Source organism: Macaca nemestrina, chromosome 7 (assembly GCF_043159975.1).
Source record: "Macaca nemestrina isolate mMacNem1 chromosome 7, mMacNem.hap1, whole genome shotgun sequence".
Lineage (NCBI taxonomy): Eukaryota > Metazoa > Chordata > Mammalia > Primates > Cercopithecidae > Macaca > Macaca nemestrina.
Window position 1 is genome coordinate 34,722,697 of NC_092131.1, and position 17,978 is coordinate 34,740,674.

Sequence of the window (17,978 nt, forward strand, 5' to 3'; positions counted from 1 at the left end):
TCAACAAATTGCTTACTTATGACTGTTTTCTTCCAAGTTGCTTAGAAAGCTTCTATTTTTTCTGATTGAGAAATTTAGTCATTTGGAGTCAGAGCTGTGATTCTAGGAACACACACTAACCTAGTGAGAATCAAAAACAGGAAAGTGAGCCTTTCCTCTCTGAAGAAAAATCTGCAAATCTTCCAAATATGACTGGTATTCCCATAGGCATGTAATGACATTCGGTACATAAATACCCTTTATTCGGTAGCCCAGTCAGACTCAGACTCTTAGTGGCTACCTTACTGTCTTCCTTCTTTTTATTAGGCAGATTGGCTTGGATGGTCATACTCTATTGCTGGTTTTGCCCGACTCCATAACCACCGCCTGTCCCGTGTGAGTGAAGGCACATCCTTATGGAAATTGCTACTGTTCTTTCCAGTGACAATCTATTTTTCATGGTGGAAGACTAGCATTTGGATGTTTTAGGAACGACTGAACTAATTCTAAAAAGAATGTTTGACGGAAAAGTTCTCTGCCTAAGATGAATGATTTAAAGAAATAAGATGGGCTATAGTCTCAGCTACTCAGAAGGCTGAGGTAGATTACTTGAGCCCAGGAGTTCAAGTCTAGCCTGGGCAACACAGCAAAATCCTGTCCTTAAAAAACAAAAAAAAAAAGGAAAGATAGGTTCTCTGTACACTGGCTTATCATGTGGCTGAGAAGTGGCTCAAACTTGGAGAAAGAGACAGAATAACTGCCATCTTTCTACAAAGACAATCAGTAATACACACGAATGGATTTAAATACACACACCCCACGTACCCTCTTCAGAGAAGAAACTTATCATGAAAGGTGCAACACATTTGGGATCCTTACACAAGTAAACTACTCTAGATGAGGGATCCCTCAAGAATGCTTCCAATCACAAATTGCTATTCGGGTGGCTTTGCTGTAGCTGTGCTTTCTCAACGATAATACCCATGCTGGCACATGTCTGAGAGAAGGAATGAATCTTGGAAGAAGGGGGTTTCATGGAAAAAAATGAATTGAGATGACAGAACCTACTACTTTAAATCCCCTTTTCTTTGCATAGCTCTTATTTTTCCTGTCTTTGACTGCCTAATATAAGCCAATTTTAATTTAAACTCAGATCAGCACTCGCACACTACTCTTGAAGTTAGGTTCTTATAAGAAATATCCTGGGACAGAAAACAAATATTCTAAACGCCAAAGAGAACCCCAAACCAGGTCACATCATATCATAGATTGGGAGGGAGAACAGCAGGCAAAAGAGGAAAAAGCTGGCCCCTCCTCAGCCACAGGAGGAAACTAAGTTTCTCATAAACGCTTATGGTCTGATCAGCATGGCTATGGACCCTCTGTGGTGAAGAAGGTTTTGCCCCACAAAGCTTGGTCCAGAGGTGCCCTGGGCCCACAGGCTGATGGCTGTTTGTGTGTTTTGCCTGACTGAGCTGCCCAGAGCCTGAACTCCATGGTAAGTGCAGCAGGCACCTCCACTGCCCAGTTCACACAAAGGTACATTGAGAGGAAAGGTAACACGGGCAGAGATCACAAAGCACCCATTGTGGAGCTGATGAGAATAACCTGACACTCCCCCTTGACATCATTAGCTCACTGTATCCCCTTCGCTGCTGGAGGCCCCTTCTCTTTCCCCTCGGCAGTTGGTTCTCCTTCTGCCACCAGGTTCTCCCACAGTTCACCAAATTAAATATGGCTTTCCCCAAACTCTTGCTTTCTGTTGATACAACTAGTTCATAATTCATCAACCACCAGCTTTTGGCTATTAGTTCGAATTCTGACCTACTGTGTAGCAAAAACAAAAACAAAAAACCAGGACAGAAAGTGCTTCAACAGCCATTTTACTCTTCTTTAATTCTACTGTCTTTGGGCATACATCTCATTTGCTGTGGAAGAAGGTCTGACAGCAGGGCTGACAGCACCAATTCATAACACATTCTTTTCATCATACAAAGAGTAAAACCCTAGAATAATGGGACCATCTGCTACCACGACAGAGCTGCCTTACTGACTGTAGAAAAGGACGGCTTGTGTGGGGGTGAGAGAAGAAGAGGACAGAGGAGGCATCTGGGGCAAGTGAGCCTACAAGTATGTCTACAAATTCAGAATTTGGTGGAAAATCCAAATTTGACTTCAAGATGATAGAGAATTGATGAGAAATAGTTGTATTATTTCCAAAATTTACTGAATTTGGAACCTGAGGTTAAAAGTTTTAGGATAAAGCAACCTCACGTTCAGACTGGCCTTGGGAAGAAATGACAATCACAGATGGTAATGAGTGTCAGTGCTTGAGAAGAATTGCCAAAGTCAATCTACACATTTGACCTGACTCAAAGACGGGGGAAAACAAGTCTCATTTAAAAAGGATGAGTCTGCAGCAAAAAATCAAAGGGAAGCTGGAGCCCCTGCCCACCTCTCCATTCTGCTGCTGGTGCCTGCTCTTCCTCACAGTACCTCCTGAAAAGTTCAGAATTCAGTTAATACAGAATTATTGGGATGATTTTCAACGTGTAGTTTAAGATGAAGAGTTCCGTTTGGTTTAAACCACTTCACCTAACCTCTTGGTAACGGTAGTCCTGAGAGTCCGCAGTGTCGGCGAAATCATCCTGTGACCAAGCATCAAGCTGCTGACAGGGCACAGCAACTTCCGGGCCCATCATGTCTCCTTGACCTCGTCCCTCAAATCTGGTAGTTTCTGCACCGAGGGACATAGTCCACTGCGATGAAGTATGTTCAAAATCGTTTTCTATAGGCACCTCCTTCCAAAGTCCAACAGTGCAGGTGGTCAGGAAGACTTGGAAGGAAGCTGTAGAAGTCCAGCCAGGAATCTTGACTTTGTTAGATGTGGACACAGGAAAATCACCTTTGTCCTCCCCAGATTTTGTTATAGTCAAAGGAGAAACATCCATGGGATTCTAACGGCAAATATGCTAGATATAAAATTGATGGAATGCTAATTGGTCCATAAAAGGCTGTACAAGATAATCTGTGGCAAAGTAGAAAACAAGCCCAAAAGTGATGGAGATTGGAAGAGCTGGCAATGCTTTCTTGAAAATGGCGAGGAGTAATAATGTAAGGCACAAACCCTGTGGAGAAGATGGGAAAGACACACATTCACACATAATTATGAAACCATTTTCAGGCAAAACTCAATCACAAGTCTTGGTTTTTAACATAGTTAACTGAATATTTTCCTTTGGGGTTAAATTTTAGAACAGATGTTTCATTCAATCTGGAAGAAGAGCTATGAAAAAACCTAGCTTTTGTTTGTTTCATAGGGTTCACTATGCACACATTGTTATTTTATCCCCTAATTCTAGGAAAGAAATAGAATCTGAAAATAAGTAAAACTATTTTGAAAAAAAGTTAAGGCCGGGCGTGGTGGCTCAAGCCTGTAATCCCAGCACTTTGGGAGGCGAGACGGGCGGATCACGAGGTCAGGAGATCGAGACCATCCTGGCTAACAGAGTGAAACCCCGTCTCTACTAAAAAATACAAAAAAAACCAACAAAAACCTAGCCGGGCGAGGTGGCGGGGGCCTGTAGTCCCAGCTACTCGGGAGGCTGAGGCAGAAGAATGGCGTAAACCCGGGACGCAGAGCTTGCAGTGAGCTGAGATCCGGCCACTGCACTTCAGCCTGGGCGACAGAGTGAGACTCTGTCTCAAAAAAAAAAAAAAAAAAAAAGTTAAAAGACACAGAAATTTCTATCTTAAATACTGTGTTGGCCTCTGTGATTTTAGTTTGGCTAGTTAAAAACCCAGAGGTGAAGAGCATTCTTTATGCTGAGCGGGAGCATTCTTCCCACGCAGGCCCCTCCATGAAGCATGTCGAGGCTGCAGTGTTTAAAAAATAAAATAAACTAAAAGTTTATTTATGAGGAGTATACTGCTTTCGTGTAAACACAGAGCAGCCATGTAATAGAGTTCATTTTTTACCCTAGTTACAGAAACACTAGAAAGTCTTCACCCGGCCAAGATATCTTTAGTAAAAATCTTTAGTAAAAATAGCAGTAAGAAATATTTTATGGGTTGTTTACTTAAATCATAGTTTTTAGGTTGCACACAGTGGCTCATGCCTGCAATCCCAGCACTTTAGGCGGCTGAGGCAGGCAAATCACTTGAGGTCAGAAGTTTGAGACCAGTCTGGGCAATGTGGCAAAACCCCATCTCTACTAAAAATACAAAAATTAGGCCAGGCGTGGTGGCTCATGCCTGTAATCCCAGCACTTTGGGAGGCCGAGACTGGCAGATCACGAGGTCGGGAGATCGAGACCACCCTGGCTAACACGGCGAAACCCCGTCTCTACTAAAAATACAAAAATTAGCCAGGCGCAGTGGCGGGCACCTGTAGTCCCAGCTACTCGGGAGGCTGAGGCAGGAGAATGGCGTGAACCCGGGAGGCAGAGCTTGCAGTGAGTGGAGATCGCGCCACTGCACTCCAGCCTGGGCGACAGAGCGAGACTCCGTCTCAAAAAATAAAAAAAAAAAACACAAAAGTTAGCCAGGCATGGTGGTGCATTTATGTTATTCCAGCTACTTGGGAGGCTGAGACAGGAGGATTGCTTGAACCTAGGAAGCAGAGGTTGCAGTGAGCTAATGTCACCGCACTGTAGTTTGGGTGACAGAGCAAGACTCTGTCTCAAAAAAAAAAAAAAAAAAAAAAAAAAAAAAGGCCAGGTGCAGTGGTTCACGCCTGTAATCCCAGCACTTTGGGAGGCCGAGGCAGGCACATCACTTGAGGTCAGGAGTTCAAGACCAGCCTGGCCAACACGGTGAAACACTGTCTCTACTAAAAATACAAAAATTAGCCAGGCATGGTGGTAGCCGCCTGTAATCCCAGCTACTCGGGAGGCTGAGGCAGAGAATTAAGGCTAGGAGGCGGAGGTTGCAGTGAGTCGAGATTGCACCACTCAACTCCAGCCTGAGCAACAGAGACTCCGTCTCAAAAAAAAAAAAAAAAATCATAGTTTTGAAAGCTTCAGGGTTCATGCTGTAGCACTATCAGCAAGATCTATGTGGGATCATGCATGGCACTAGCTCCTCTCACTAGATGCTTGATGTCTTAAGTAACACTGTATGCTACAGGCTGTGTCATTAAATGCAAAACCACCACCAAACTCTCAGTGACTAAGTCTGGGGACTAAGGGACGATCTGTTTATCCCTGTAAGACCGACCTTACAGAGCTAATTTGCTACATATCTGTGCTGCTAGGCTTGAGGCAGCGGTTCCCAAACAGAAATACCAGAATTTCCTGGGAAACTTTTAAAAACTACACAATTAAATTAAATAAGAATATCTCAGGGCAGAGCTTACAGTTTTAAGAGCTCCCAAGTGATTCTAATATGTGACCAGGGTAGAGAACTACTAAGGTGAGGTCCAATGATCAAAAAGCTCCTCAGATAGCTGGAATATTTAACCCACCTGGGGTTAAAACAGAACTGCCTTAAAGGGACTGTGTAATCAAAGTTTTGACATTAAGAGTTCTGACACATTCTTATTAGTGTATACTTACAATTAATATGGCTACAAAACAGGCTATGGTTGTGTTCCAGTCTCCACTGGCTGTTGCTGAGGCTTTACCAACCAGAACACTGTAGAAAATGAAATCTCCCAATCCAAGTTTTACTCCCCCTAAAAAGGAAAGATTACAAGTATAAAAAAGTTGGTCACTCTTTGCTATGATTTCACAATTCAAAAATATCACTGCCCTACTCAACCCCACAATGAATGAGAGAAGTCAGTAAATGATATACAAAATTAGGCTTCAGCTGTGTCTTTCTTTTTTTGTTTTCTACAATAGGAGTTCCAGATTCTATGTGACTGACTCTGGAGTCTTAACTGTAGATGCTGCTGTTATTTATCAATAACAATAATAAGTAATAATCGTCATCTATTGAATATATAGTTTATACCCAGCACTTGTACTAAGAAGTCCTTATAAGAATTCTCAGATAGGCATCATTTTATCATCTTATTAATTAATTAGCATATATATATATTTTGAGATGGAGTCTTGCTCTCTGGCCCAGGCTGGAGTGCAGTGGCATGATCTCGGCTCACTGCAAACTCTGCCTCCCAGGTTCAAGTGACTTTCCTGTCTTAGCCTCCTGAGTAGCTGGGATTACAGGCGCATGCCACCATGCCTGGCTAATTTTTGTATTTTTGATAGAGACGGGGTTTCACCATGTTGGTCAGGCTGGTCTCAAACTCCTGACTTCGTGATCCACCCACCTTGGCCTCCCAAAGTGCTGGGATTGCAGACGTGAGCCACCGCGCCCAGCCTATCATCTTATTTTTAAAAACAGCTTCATTAGGCTATGATTTATCTCATACAATACACGCCTGGCCTATTTTACTTAATATAATGTTTCTGAGGTTTAACCATGATACTGCATGTGTCTACAGTTTCTTGGAAGTTATTGGAAGCTGAATGGTTTTCCATTATATGGTTTGCTTATCCATTTACCAGTTGATGGACATCTGCATTGTTTTCAATTTGGGGCTATTCTGAACAATGCTGCTATGAACATTTATGTCCATGTCTCTGTGGGGACAGATTGTTTTCATTTCCGTTGGGCAGACTCCTGGGAGTGCAATTGCTGGGCCATGTAAGTTTAGGTTTTTAGCTTTTTAATAAACTGCCAAATCACATTCCACACTGGCTGTTCCAGTCTGCATTTCCACCAACAACAATTGAGAGTTCCAGTTTCCTCACATCTTCACCAGCACTTGGTATTGTTAGCCTTTCTGATTCTAGTTACTCTGATTAATGATGCTGAGCATCTTTTCATGTGCTTATTAGCCATTATGTATCTCTTTTGGTAAAATGTCTAATCAAAGCATTTCCCGGCCGGGCGCGGTGGCTCAAGCCTGTAATCCCAGCACTTTGGGAGGCCGAGACGGGTGGATCACGAGGTCAGGAGATCGAGACCATCCTGGCTAACATGGTGAAACCCCGTCTCTACTAAAAAAAAAAATACAAAAAAACTAGCCGGGCGATGTGGCGGACGCCTGTAGTCCCAGCTACTCGGGAGGCTGAGGCAGGAGAATGGCGTGAACCCGGGAGGCGAAGCTTGCAGTGAGCTGAGATCCGGCCACTGCACTCCAGCCTGGGCGACAGAGTGAGACTCCGTCTCAAAAAAAAAAAAAAAGCATTTCCCTATCTTAAATTTGGGCTATCGTCTTATTAAGTTGTAAGCATCTTTTATTTATCCTAAAAACAAGTCCTTTAATGGGACTTCAATATGATTTGCATATATTTTCTCTCAGCTGGTAGCTTATTTTCCTTTTTTTTTTTTTTTTTTAAGTGATCTCGGCTCACTGCAACCTCCACCTCCCGGTTTCAAGCAATTCTCCTGCCTCGGCCTCTTGAGTAGCTGGGATTACAGGCATGCACCATCACGCCCAGCTAATTTTGTATTTTTAGTAGATATGGGGTTTCACCATGTTGGCCAGGCTGGTCTCAAACTCCAAACCTCAGGTGATCCACCAACCTCGGCCTCCCAAAGTGCTGGGATTACAGGCATGAGCCACCACACCTGGTCTTATTTTCCACTTCTTAATGGTGTTTAAAAAAATTTTTTTTGGCCGGGCACAGTGGCTCACGCCTGTAATCCCAGCACTTTGGGAGGCCAAGGCGGGCAGATCACCATGTCAGGAGTTCAAGACCAGCCTGGCCAAGATGGTGAAACCCCATCTCTACTAAAAATACAAAAATTATCCGGGCATGGTGGCGCATGCCTATAGTCCCAGCTGCTCGGGGAGGCTGAGGCAGGAGAATTGCTTGAACCCAGGAGGTGGAGCTTGCAGTGAGCCAAGATCGCACCACTGCACTCCAACCTGGCGACAGAGAGAGACTGTTTCAAAAAAAAAAAAAAAAAAAAAGCACTATTAATGATATTTCCAAATAAAAGTTACATGTGACACAGAATTAGACTGTAACACTCTGAATTCATTTTATTCTCAAAAAGGTTGATAATGTAGCCGCCTAAAGGAATCCATGACTTTGCAACATAGAGGAATGTACATACTTTCTTCTGGATCTTCACCAGCAAGGATGCTGCTGGAAAGTTCCTGGACAGCAGCTCGTGACTCAGGTGTAGAGCGATGAGGCCCTAGATGACTGTCCCTCTGGGCTTCCCATTCCTCACTGAAGCCGCCATCATCATTCTCTGCAACCGTGTCTTGTGACTCCCTTTCTGTGCCTTCAAGAGAAAGTGAAAGTTACAGCTCTAATATTTAGAAAAATTTAATACCTTTACGAAAATTACATGGAACCAGTAACTAGCTAACTGTCCCTTAAACCACAAAGCATGGGCTGTAGCAGTGCCTGCTGGTAGTTTATCCAATAGCTATTTTCTCCCTTATTTCCTGAGGGCAGAATCCTGAATTGTTTGGGTTCCCATCCCTCTCCCACATGACTCTGGTGGTAAATCCTGATCAATCCAAGCCAAGCATGGTAATCCCACCAAGCCTCTTCCTAACAAAAGCTCTAAGGCTGTGGGGTTATAACTTGGTATGAACCTATGAGTGGTGAAGCAAAGTCCGCTGGGATTCCTGGGGAAATTTTTCTCACTCTTTAAGAGACTAAAGGAAAAAATAAACAGTCCCTTCTATGCCTGAATGTTGCCTTATCTAGATATGATGCCTAGAACTACAGCTGTCATGACCACCAGGAGCAGTGGGCTGAAGACCAAGCCTATACACTAGTGATGGTAGAGTAGGAAGCTGGGCTACTTGAAAACATTCCTGAGCCACCAAATTAACCAACCTTACCAATTTCAAATGCCTACACCTCAGGCCTTCCTGTCACGTGAAGAATACATTTCTTCTTTGCTTAAGGCAACTGAGTTGGGCTTTTTATCTTTGCAACTGAAAGCTTCCTAACTGTTGGCACTCATCCCTGGATTTGGTGACAAAGTTATAAAAGTGGCTTCATTCTGGAGGGTGGATTGGGAAAGGAGGGGGAGTGAATGTCTTTATGGGCCAGTCATTTCATTATAATGACTATCAATCTCATTGAAAATGGTGAGCACGACAGTCTTAAAAAAAACTTCCATACATTAAAAATAATTAAAATATTTAAGTGAAGTTCAAAGTACTTTTATTCTTCCTTCATTTTTTATAAAAGTAATACACGTTCAGAACAGAAGTAGATTTGCCATGAATAAGTACAGCTTGTGAGCTTCAGGGCCCTTCCTTGCATGGCTTCCTCTGGGAGAGCCCTCACAATTTTGTATTGGTAGTTTTGTATTCTTTTTATTATCCAGGTCTCCAAAACACCTGAGTCTTCTCTGGTTTGGAGTTGATGAAATAATGTAAGAATAAGATTGGCCGGGCGCGGTGGCTCAAGCCTGTAATCCCAGCACTTTGGGAGGCCGAGACGGGCGGATCACGAGGTCAGGAGATCGAGACCATCCTGGCTAACACGGTGAAACCCTGTCTCTACTAAAAAAAAAAACAAAAAACTAGCCGGGCGCGGTGGCGGGCGCCTGTAGTCCCAGCTACTCGGGAGGCTGAGGCAGGAGAATGGCGTGAACCGGGAGGCGGAGCTTGCAGTGAGCTGAGATCCGGCCACTGCACTCCAGCCTGGGCGGCAGAGCGAGACTCCATCTCAAAAAAAAAAAAAAAAAAGAATAAGATTTATAGGCCGGGCGCGGTGGCTCAAGCCTGTAATCCCAGCACTTTGGGAGGCCGAGACGGGCGGATCACAAGGTCAGGAGATGGAGACCATCCTCGCTAACACGGTGAAACCCCGTCTCTACTAAAAAATGCAAAAAAACTAGCCGGGCGGGTTGGCGGGCGCCTGTAGTCCCAGCTACTCGGGAGGCTGAGGTAGGAGAATGGCGTAAACCCGGGAGGCGGAGCTTGCAGTGAGCTGAGATCCGGCCACTGCACCCCAGCCTGGGCGACAGAGCAAGACTCCGTCTCAAAAAAAAAAAAAAAAAAAAAAAGAATAGGATTTATAAATGAAAACAGCAGTCCCTTTTCTGCCCCCTCCCTCCTCACTTCTGATACTCATTCCTACTTTAAACTCTTTTAGCCATTCCTTTTGGTATTTACCTCCATAATTAATTATAAGTAGTATGCTCATTGTGCCATAACTTGATGTTTTAATTTGGGGTACTTATTCGCCTCCTATAGAGAAGATAAAGCATTAGGTCTCATCCTCTTCTGCACGTAAATGTAACTCTTCCCGTCTTCCCAGTGCCATAACCTTATATTAAATTCAGTTTTATATTCTCACTATGCAAATAATATTCACAACTAAACTACTTTGCTACAGCCAGAATATACTATAATTACATTTGCTTTTTTGAACAAGTTTTTGTTTTCCTTGGAAAACTGCCTCATTTTTTTCCATTGATGAATTTTATATTATTATCTATGACTAATTTATCCTGAAATGCTCTGACAGAGTTCAACCACATGAGATAATCTCTCAGTTCGTTTTTTTGTTTGTTTTTTCCTTGCACAGATATCCCTCTCGGAGCCCTATGCCCTTTTGTTCCAATGTAACTTCTAGTTCCGTTAACACAGTGATTTAACTAGGGATAGCACCTCCCTTCTGGGGAGTGTTTGGAAATAACTAGGATGGAGGAGTTTTTGATTACCGCAAAGCCTCAAAGCCATTATTGGCATTTAGTGGGTGAGCGGCCAGGGATGTTAAATATCTTGCAATGTGAGGGGAAGTCCCACACAATGAAGAACTGTGCCCCCCAAAATATCAGCAGCACTCTCACTGAGGAAGCCTGCAGTTCATCCAGCCTTCCCATTTCAAAGCCCTTGCTCATGCTGTCCCTCTCTTGGAAAGCTCTTCCTCCATCCTTCAGCAAGCCATCACCTATTATCACTTCCTCAGGGAAGCACCCCTTGACTTTCCAGGATACGTAAAATTCCACTATTATAAACTTTCACAGCAATTTATACGTCTTCTTTGCAGTACCTATCACAACTGTATGAATTATTTATGTAATAATTTGTTGACCATCTATCCCCCCAAATAGACTATAAGCTCCACAAGGGCAGGGGAAATCTTGTTTAGTGCTATTTCCCGAGGGCCTAGCACATAGTCAGGTGCTCAGTCAACATCTGTAAAAGGAATGAAATTCTGTTGTATCACTCACTTACTCATACATACATATATACCTACATGCTCACAACCATTAGATTTTCTTTAGCTTAACACAGGTTAACTCTGTAGATTTCCTGGCTTTATAAAACATAAACTCTCCCTTTCCTGACAAACAGCACCTCAATTAAGGCCTTTTTTCCCCTCACCAATATTTATTTTGCCTGTTGTTTTTCAGATTCCTCATAAAAGCCCTTTTTTGTTTTTCTTTCAAAAAGTAAGCTTTTTTTTTTTAACTGTTTATATTGTGCTATTATTCCTCAATCCTTTTTTTTTTTTTTGAGACGGAGTCTCGCTGTGTCTCCCAGGCTGGAGTGCAGTGGCGTGATCTCGGCTCACTGCAAGCTCTGCCTCCCGGGTTCACGCCATTCTCCCGCCTCAGCCTCCCAAGTAGCTGAGACTACAGGCGCCCGCCACCACGCCCGGCTAGTTTTTTGTATTTTTAGTAGAGACGGGGTTTCACCATGTTAGCCAGGATAGTCTCGATCTCCTGACCTCGTGATCCACCCGCCTCGGTCTCCCAAAGTGCTGGGATTACAGGCTTGAGCCACCGCGCCCGGCCTCCTCAATCCTTTTTTATCCTTTTTTTTTTTTTTTTTTTTTTTTTTTAGTGTGTGGGAAGGTAGCCTCCATTCCAGAAAATTGAATTAAAGCTCCCCCTCAACTCCATCTAATAACAACTTCTAACTTGTGTTCTCCTTAATATGTTCTGTAGTATCCTTAAAGGACTTTTCACTCTCATCCTAAGTCATTATTATTATTCATTATTATTATTATTTTTGAGGCAAGATCTCACTAAGTTGCCCAGGGTAATCTGGAACTCCTTGGCTCAAGTGATCCTCTTGCCTTGGCCATGTAGCTGGGACTACAGGCTTACATAACAGGACCCAGCTCATCCCAAGTCATTCTTATCCTCTTCTAAAAAGTCATATCCACCTAGAATATTTGATCTTCTCAGTATAAACATTAGCACATCTCAAATCGTATTTCAGTTACTCTGGCCATGTTAGACAAGAAGTTCCTATTGTTATGTTGTTTATATTTTGCTTTTTTTGGTTTACTTATATTTCCTTTATTGTCTGTATCTTTTAGGAGGTTCTTACTTTTACATGTTTGGAGAGAGTTTTTTTTCTTTTTAAAATCATGACTTCTAAAAAACAAACAAAAAACAAAAACAAAATCATAACCTCAACCTGAACCTTTCCATGCTGGTATTCTGTATTTAATGGGAGGTGTCTTAACCTAGGGGTGCCTTGACTGTATTGTTGGGTTATGAGTATATGAACTCCTTAAATATTTATCTGTGTATTTACTGGGCATTACTATAGTTTTCAAGAGATTCTCAAAGGAGTCTATGATCAAAGAAAGATAATGAAAACATTGCTATACTGTTAGCTTATAAGATAACAGTGACCCTGAAAAACCAAGATATTATCTAATAAAAGTTACCTACTTTCTGCATTATACTTGGAATTTTTGGATACTCTCCTTTGAGCTTCCGGGTCTCCTTCTGCCATATTCACCAACCACACCATTGTTGCTGTTGAGAAAGACAAAATTCCAGGTAAACACTGGATACACAAAGTATGCACAGACAACACACAGGCCATCATTTCTCCACACAAATCGCCAATCTTCCTAATGCTGCCTTAAGACTGTTCAACAATCAGAAGTAAAAATAATAAAAGGTTCTCTTTGGTTTTAGCAGATAAGAGAAAAAGTTCTGAAACTGAATGTTTACTGTAGTGCTCAAACTGCACCTGCTATCACAAAACTCTTCATCATCATTTTTAGTCCGTGAAAAGTAACCAGAAGGAAAACTGTTCAGGCCAGCAAGATTCCACTGAAACAATAGCTGGACTAGTTGAATGTTCTAAATTCCAGGACAAAAAGCCTCAGATGGTGATTATAATTCAGAAGATGCACAGAGTAAATTTCCTTCATAATATGTCTCACTTTTAGAACGTTCAATGATGCTAAACCATGTTTTAAACTTGAAGTGAGAAAAAACGTTAAAAGCAACAAACATAATAGGGATAGTCAAGTGGCCTCCTCTGTGACCCTTCTACAAAAACACATGTATATCAATATATCAATCTAGATCTAGATATACACATGTGCATCTCTACCACATATTAGCTCAGAGACAACGTGAAAACTTTAAAATGGTGCTTCTCTATTTCAGGCAGGAATGAAAAATAGTATAATCCCCATTGGTGGGAAATTTGGTAACATCTAATAAAACTACATGTCCATTAACCCTTTAACCCAGCAATATTACATTTTGGAACTTATCCTGAAGATACATCAACAATAACACTAAAGTACATATAAACAAACACATGACATATGGGGCTATGGCGGGAACCAAATGCCAGCAGCAAGCTGAGTCCAATCTGGTCACAGTAATTTTAAACAAGATACTTAGCATTTATGTCTCTCTGGCTTTTTATCACTATAATTTTATCCATGTTTCTAATACTTAGGCTTCTTGAAGAACTTATGAAAGAAATACACAAAGAAGCTGAACGACCGCCTTGTTATTTCTGAGATCAACCGAGTTTCATTACAGGATAACACAACCAAATGATCAAAAGTTAACAGAAACCAGGCAGGCAATACACTGTTTAACTAAATCCAGATCTAAAGAAGAAAAACTGAAGGGCAACCACCAAGTATGAGGTTTATGGATTAGTTTTTATTTTCATTTTTTCTAAAAACAGGGTCTCACTGTGTTGCCCAGGCTGGACTCAAACTCCTGGGCTCAAGCAATCCTCCCGCCTCAGCCTCCCAAAGTGCTAGGATTACAGGCATGAGCCACTGCACCCAGCCTGTTTATGGATTTCTATAGCCTTTTGGAAATGAAGGCACCAGCAATTTATTAGGTTTTCATTCTTTATGTAAGTATGAAAAAATATAGCTACAAGCCCCTTTGTTTTAAGAGTTAATAGTATCATGAAAATCAATGGCCAGCTAACTTTTTCTGTAAATGGCTAGGGAGTAAAAATTTCAGGTTTTGTGCATCACATATTCTTCCTTTTTCATTTTTTTTTTAAATGTAAAAAGCATTTTTAGCTTATAAGCTGTACAGAAAACAGGCAATGGGCCACATTTGGCTTCAAGCAATAGTTTGCTAACCCCATGTTAATTATCATAAATAGTACATTTGTTAAATAGTCCTAAAATAATATTTTTTAAAAATCACTTTTCCTTTCACCTTAACACCAAACACCTTAGATCAATAGGAAAATAAGCAGATTTCTTGTTTAAATTTAAAAAAAAAAAAAAAAGGCCTGGCACGGTGGCTCATACTTGTAATTCCAGCACTTTGGGAGTCTGAGGTGGGTGGATCACCTGAGGTCAGGAGTTCAAGACCAGCCTGACCAACATGGAGAAACCCTGTCTTTACTAAAAATACAAAATTAGCCCGGTGTGGTGGTGCATGTCTGTAATCCCAGCAATTTGGGAGGCTGAGACAGGAGAATTGCTTGAATCCGGGAGGCGGAGGCTGTGGTGAGCCGAGATCGCGCCATTGCACTCCAGCCTGGGCAATGAGAGCAAAATACTCTGTCTCAAAAAAAAAAAAAAAAGAAAAAGAAAAGAAAAGAAAAAAAAATTTTTTAATGTAGCCTAGGCTGGTCTTGAACTCCTGGGCTCAAGCAATCCTCCTGCCTCTACCTCCCAAAGTCCTGGGATTACAGTCACGCCCAGCTGGAAAATATGCAGATTTAAAAATTAACATAATATACCCTCCTCCAACTGATATGAAATCAAAAAGCTTTAGGTAAAATGATCTACCTCAAGGAATTGTTAAGTTTCCCTTCTAGTTAAGCTCTCAGAGTGAACCACTTCTACTAATGACCACTAGGTAAGAATAAATTAGCTCAAAAAGTAGGTGTATAATTTTTCTGTCAAAAGACAGAAGTAAAAAACAAAAATGCTCATACATTTCCTGTCAGTAAGAGCATTTTGCAAACTGAATACCCTAAACTGGGAGACAGTATTAAAATGCATAAAAGAATTATATTCATTGATTTTTAGAGAACAAATAGCCAGGATGACTGATTTAAAACTTTTTATATTCATGCTTATATTCACTTCAGGGAAAAAGTACTCATTGGCATTGCTGCTTTTTACAGTTAAAAAACAGAATGTAAGAAAAAAATGTAAGAAAAATGTAAGAAAAAATTCTTACATTCTGTTAAAAAAACAAAATAAAGGCCGGGTGCGGTGGCTCATGCCTGTAATCCCAGCACTTTGGGAGGCTGAGGCAGGTGGATAACCTGAGGTCCTGAGTTTGAGACCAGCCTGGTCAACATGGTGAAACCCCATCTCTACTAAAAATACAAAAAATTAGCCGGGCTTGGTGGCAGGCGTCTGTAATCCCAGATACTCAGGAGGCTGAGGCAGGAGAATCTCTTGAACCCAGGAGGCGGAGGTTGCAGTGAGCCGAGATTGCGCCATTGCACTTCAGCCTGGGCAACAAGAGCGAAACTCCATCTCAAAAACAAAAAAAACAAAACCTCTCAAACTCAATGATTTATAAAATCCTCAAATCTTCACCATTTATTATTGCAAAAGAACAGATGCAATCTTCAACCTACCTGATCTACACAGGAGGTAAGGGTTTATACTCCTATTTTCCCACGTATGTTGAACTGTTTCTAAAATATTTCAGAATGTCTTATGTTCTGTGGTCATTAAATAGACTTGAGAGCTTTTTAAGAAACACATGCTAATCATCTCTGTATCATTCCAATTTTAGTATTATGTGCTGCTAAAGCGAGCACAGATGTGAGTTTTAAAAATATTATATATGATAGATATTTTAAAACACAGTAAATACTTCTGAGTATTAAATTAACATACATGTTTAATGTTACGGCAGACTGAAAGTCTGGTAATAATTCCTCACCCATCCCTGTACTCATACTCTTGACACGGACTCACTTTTAGTAGAATGTATTTTCCCTTCTCCCAACCTGTGGCTCAACTAAAAATATGGAAAAAAAAATTAGCCAGGCATAGTGGCACATGCTCGTAATCTCAACTACTCGGGAGGCTGAGGCAGGAGAATTGCTTGAACCCAGGAGACGGAGGTTACAGTGAGCCGAGACTGCGCCACTGCACTCTGGCCTGGGCGACAGAGCAAGACTCACCTCAAAAATAAAATAAAACAGGTTGGGTGCAGTGGCTCACGTCTGTAATCCCAGCACTTTGGGAGGCCGAGGCGGGTGGATCACTTGAGGTGGGGAGTTCCAGGCCAGCCCGGCCAATCTGGCGAAACCTCATCTCTACTAAAAATACAAACATTAGACGGATATGGAGGTGGGTGCTTATAACCCCAGCTACTCGGGAGGCTGAGACAGGACAATTGCTTGAACCCAGGAGGCGGGGGTTGCAGTGAGCCAAGATCACGCCACTGCACTCCAGCCCGAGCAACAGAGCAAAAGACTCTGTTTCCAAAAAACAAAAAAAAACAGGCCAGGTGCAGTGGCTCATGCCTGTAATCCCAGTACTTTGGAAGGCCGAGGAGGGTGGATCATGAGATCAGGAGATCGAGACCATCCTGACTAACACGGTGAAACCCCATCTCTACTAAAAGTACAAAAAATTAGCCGGGCACGGTGGCGGGCGCCTGTAGTCCCAGCTACATGGGAGGCTGAGGCAGGAGAATGGTGTGAACCGGGGAGGCAGAGCTTGCAGTGAGCCGAGACTGGGCCACTATACTCCAGCCTGGGCGACAGAGCGAGACTCCGTCTCAAAAAAAAAAAAAAAAAAAAAAAAAATAGAATCTTCCCTCTCCTTGAAACACCTTTCCTGAAACCTGTTCTCCTATCAGGTCACCACCTGCTCTGCCTACGAGACAGGAATCTTTGATGTAGTGCATGACATTTACTATACCTCTCCTTCTTCACCACCCATTCTCTGCCCTACACTATCACTTCCACTGCCAGCACTGGCAAACCCCTGATACATGCATGCACACATATGCACCTTCCCTTTGGAGTATTGCTTCTGGTTCTATCACTCTACTGAAACTGCTCTCTTCAATGTCACTAATGACATCTTAGGGAGCAAATACTGTATGGTTTACAGTCCTCATTACCTTTGACTTCTTTATAACATTTGATATTCTCTTTTTTTGGGGGGGGGCGTTGAAGCCTTGCTCTGTCACCCAGGCTGGAGTGCAGTGGCACAATCATGGCTCACTGTAACCTCCGCCTCCTGGGTTCAAGTGATCTTCCCACCTCAGCCTCCCAAGTAACTGGGATTACAAGCGTGCACCACTATACCCAGCTGATTTTTATATTTTTAGCAAAGACAGGGTTTCACCATGTTGGCCAGGCTGGTCTCGAATTCCTGATCTCAAGTGATCCGCCCACCTAGACCTCCCAAAGTGCTGGGATTACAAACGTGAGCCACCACGCCCAGCCTCTCTCCTTGAAATTGTTTTTCCAGTTACTCAACAGAAAAATTGGCAAAAAACATCTACAAGGATATACATCAAACTGATAACAGGGGTAAGTACTTGATAAGGCATTAAGATTAGAGATGCCAGTTACTGTGAAATTTATTTTTATCTGTAATTTTTATCCTTTTTCAAGGATAATGTATTACTTGTATAATTAAGATTAATTTTACAGGGCTGGGAGCAGTGGCTCACGCCTGTAATCCTAATGCTTTGGGAGGCCGAGGCAGTTGGATTGCTTGAGACCAGGCTGGCCAACATGGTGAAATCCCATCTCTACTAAAAATACAAAAATTTGCCAGGCATGGTGGCATGTGCCTGTAATTCCAGCTACTTGAGAGGCTGAGGGAGGA

General features: G+C 42.2%; 1 protein-coding gene across 4 annotated transcripts in view; it reads right to left on the minus strand.

Moving 5' to 3' along the window:
* Nucleotides 1-1,845: 1,845 nt before the first annotated feature.
* LOC105494293 (presenilin 1) overlaps nt 1,846-17,978 on the minus strand; it is an 81,007-nt gene continuing 64,874 nt past the window's right edge. For all 4 annotated transcript variants that reach the window (XM_011762593.3, XM_011762589.2, XM_071099900.1 and 1 more), the window contains 4 exons: nt 12,607-12,693; nt 8,053-8,226; nt 5,535-5,653; nt 1,846-3,107 (listed from right to left, as the gene is read on the minus strand). In XM_011762593.3, coding sequence (XP_011760895.1) covers nt 2,952-3,107; nt 5,535-5,653; nt 8,053-8,226; nt 12,607-12,693 — 536 coding nt within the window. In that variant the 3' untranslated portion in view covers nt 1,846-2,951. The remainder of the gene's footprint in view (nt 3,108-5,534; nt 5,654-8,052; nt 8,227-12,606; nt 12,694-17,978) is intronic.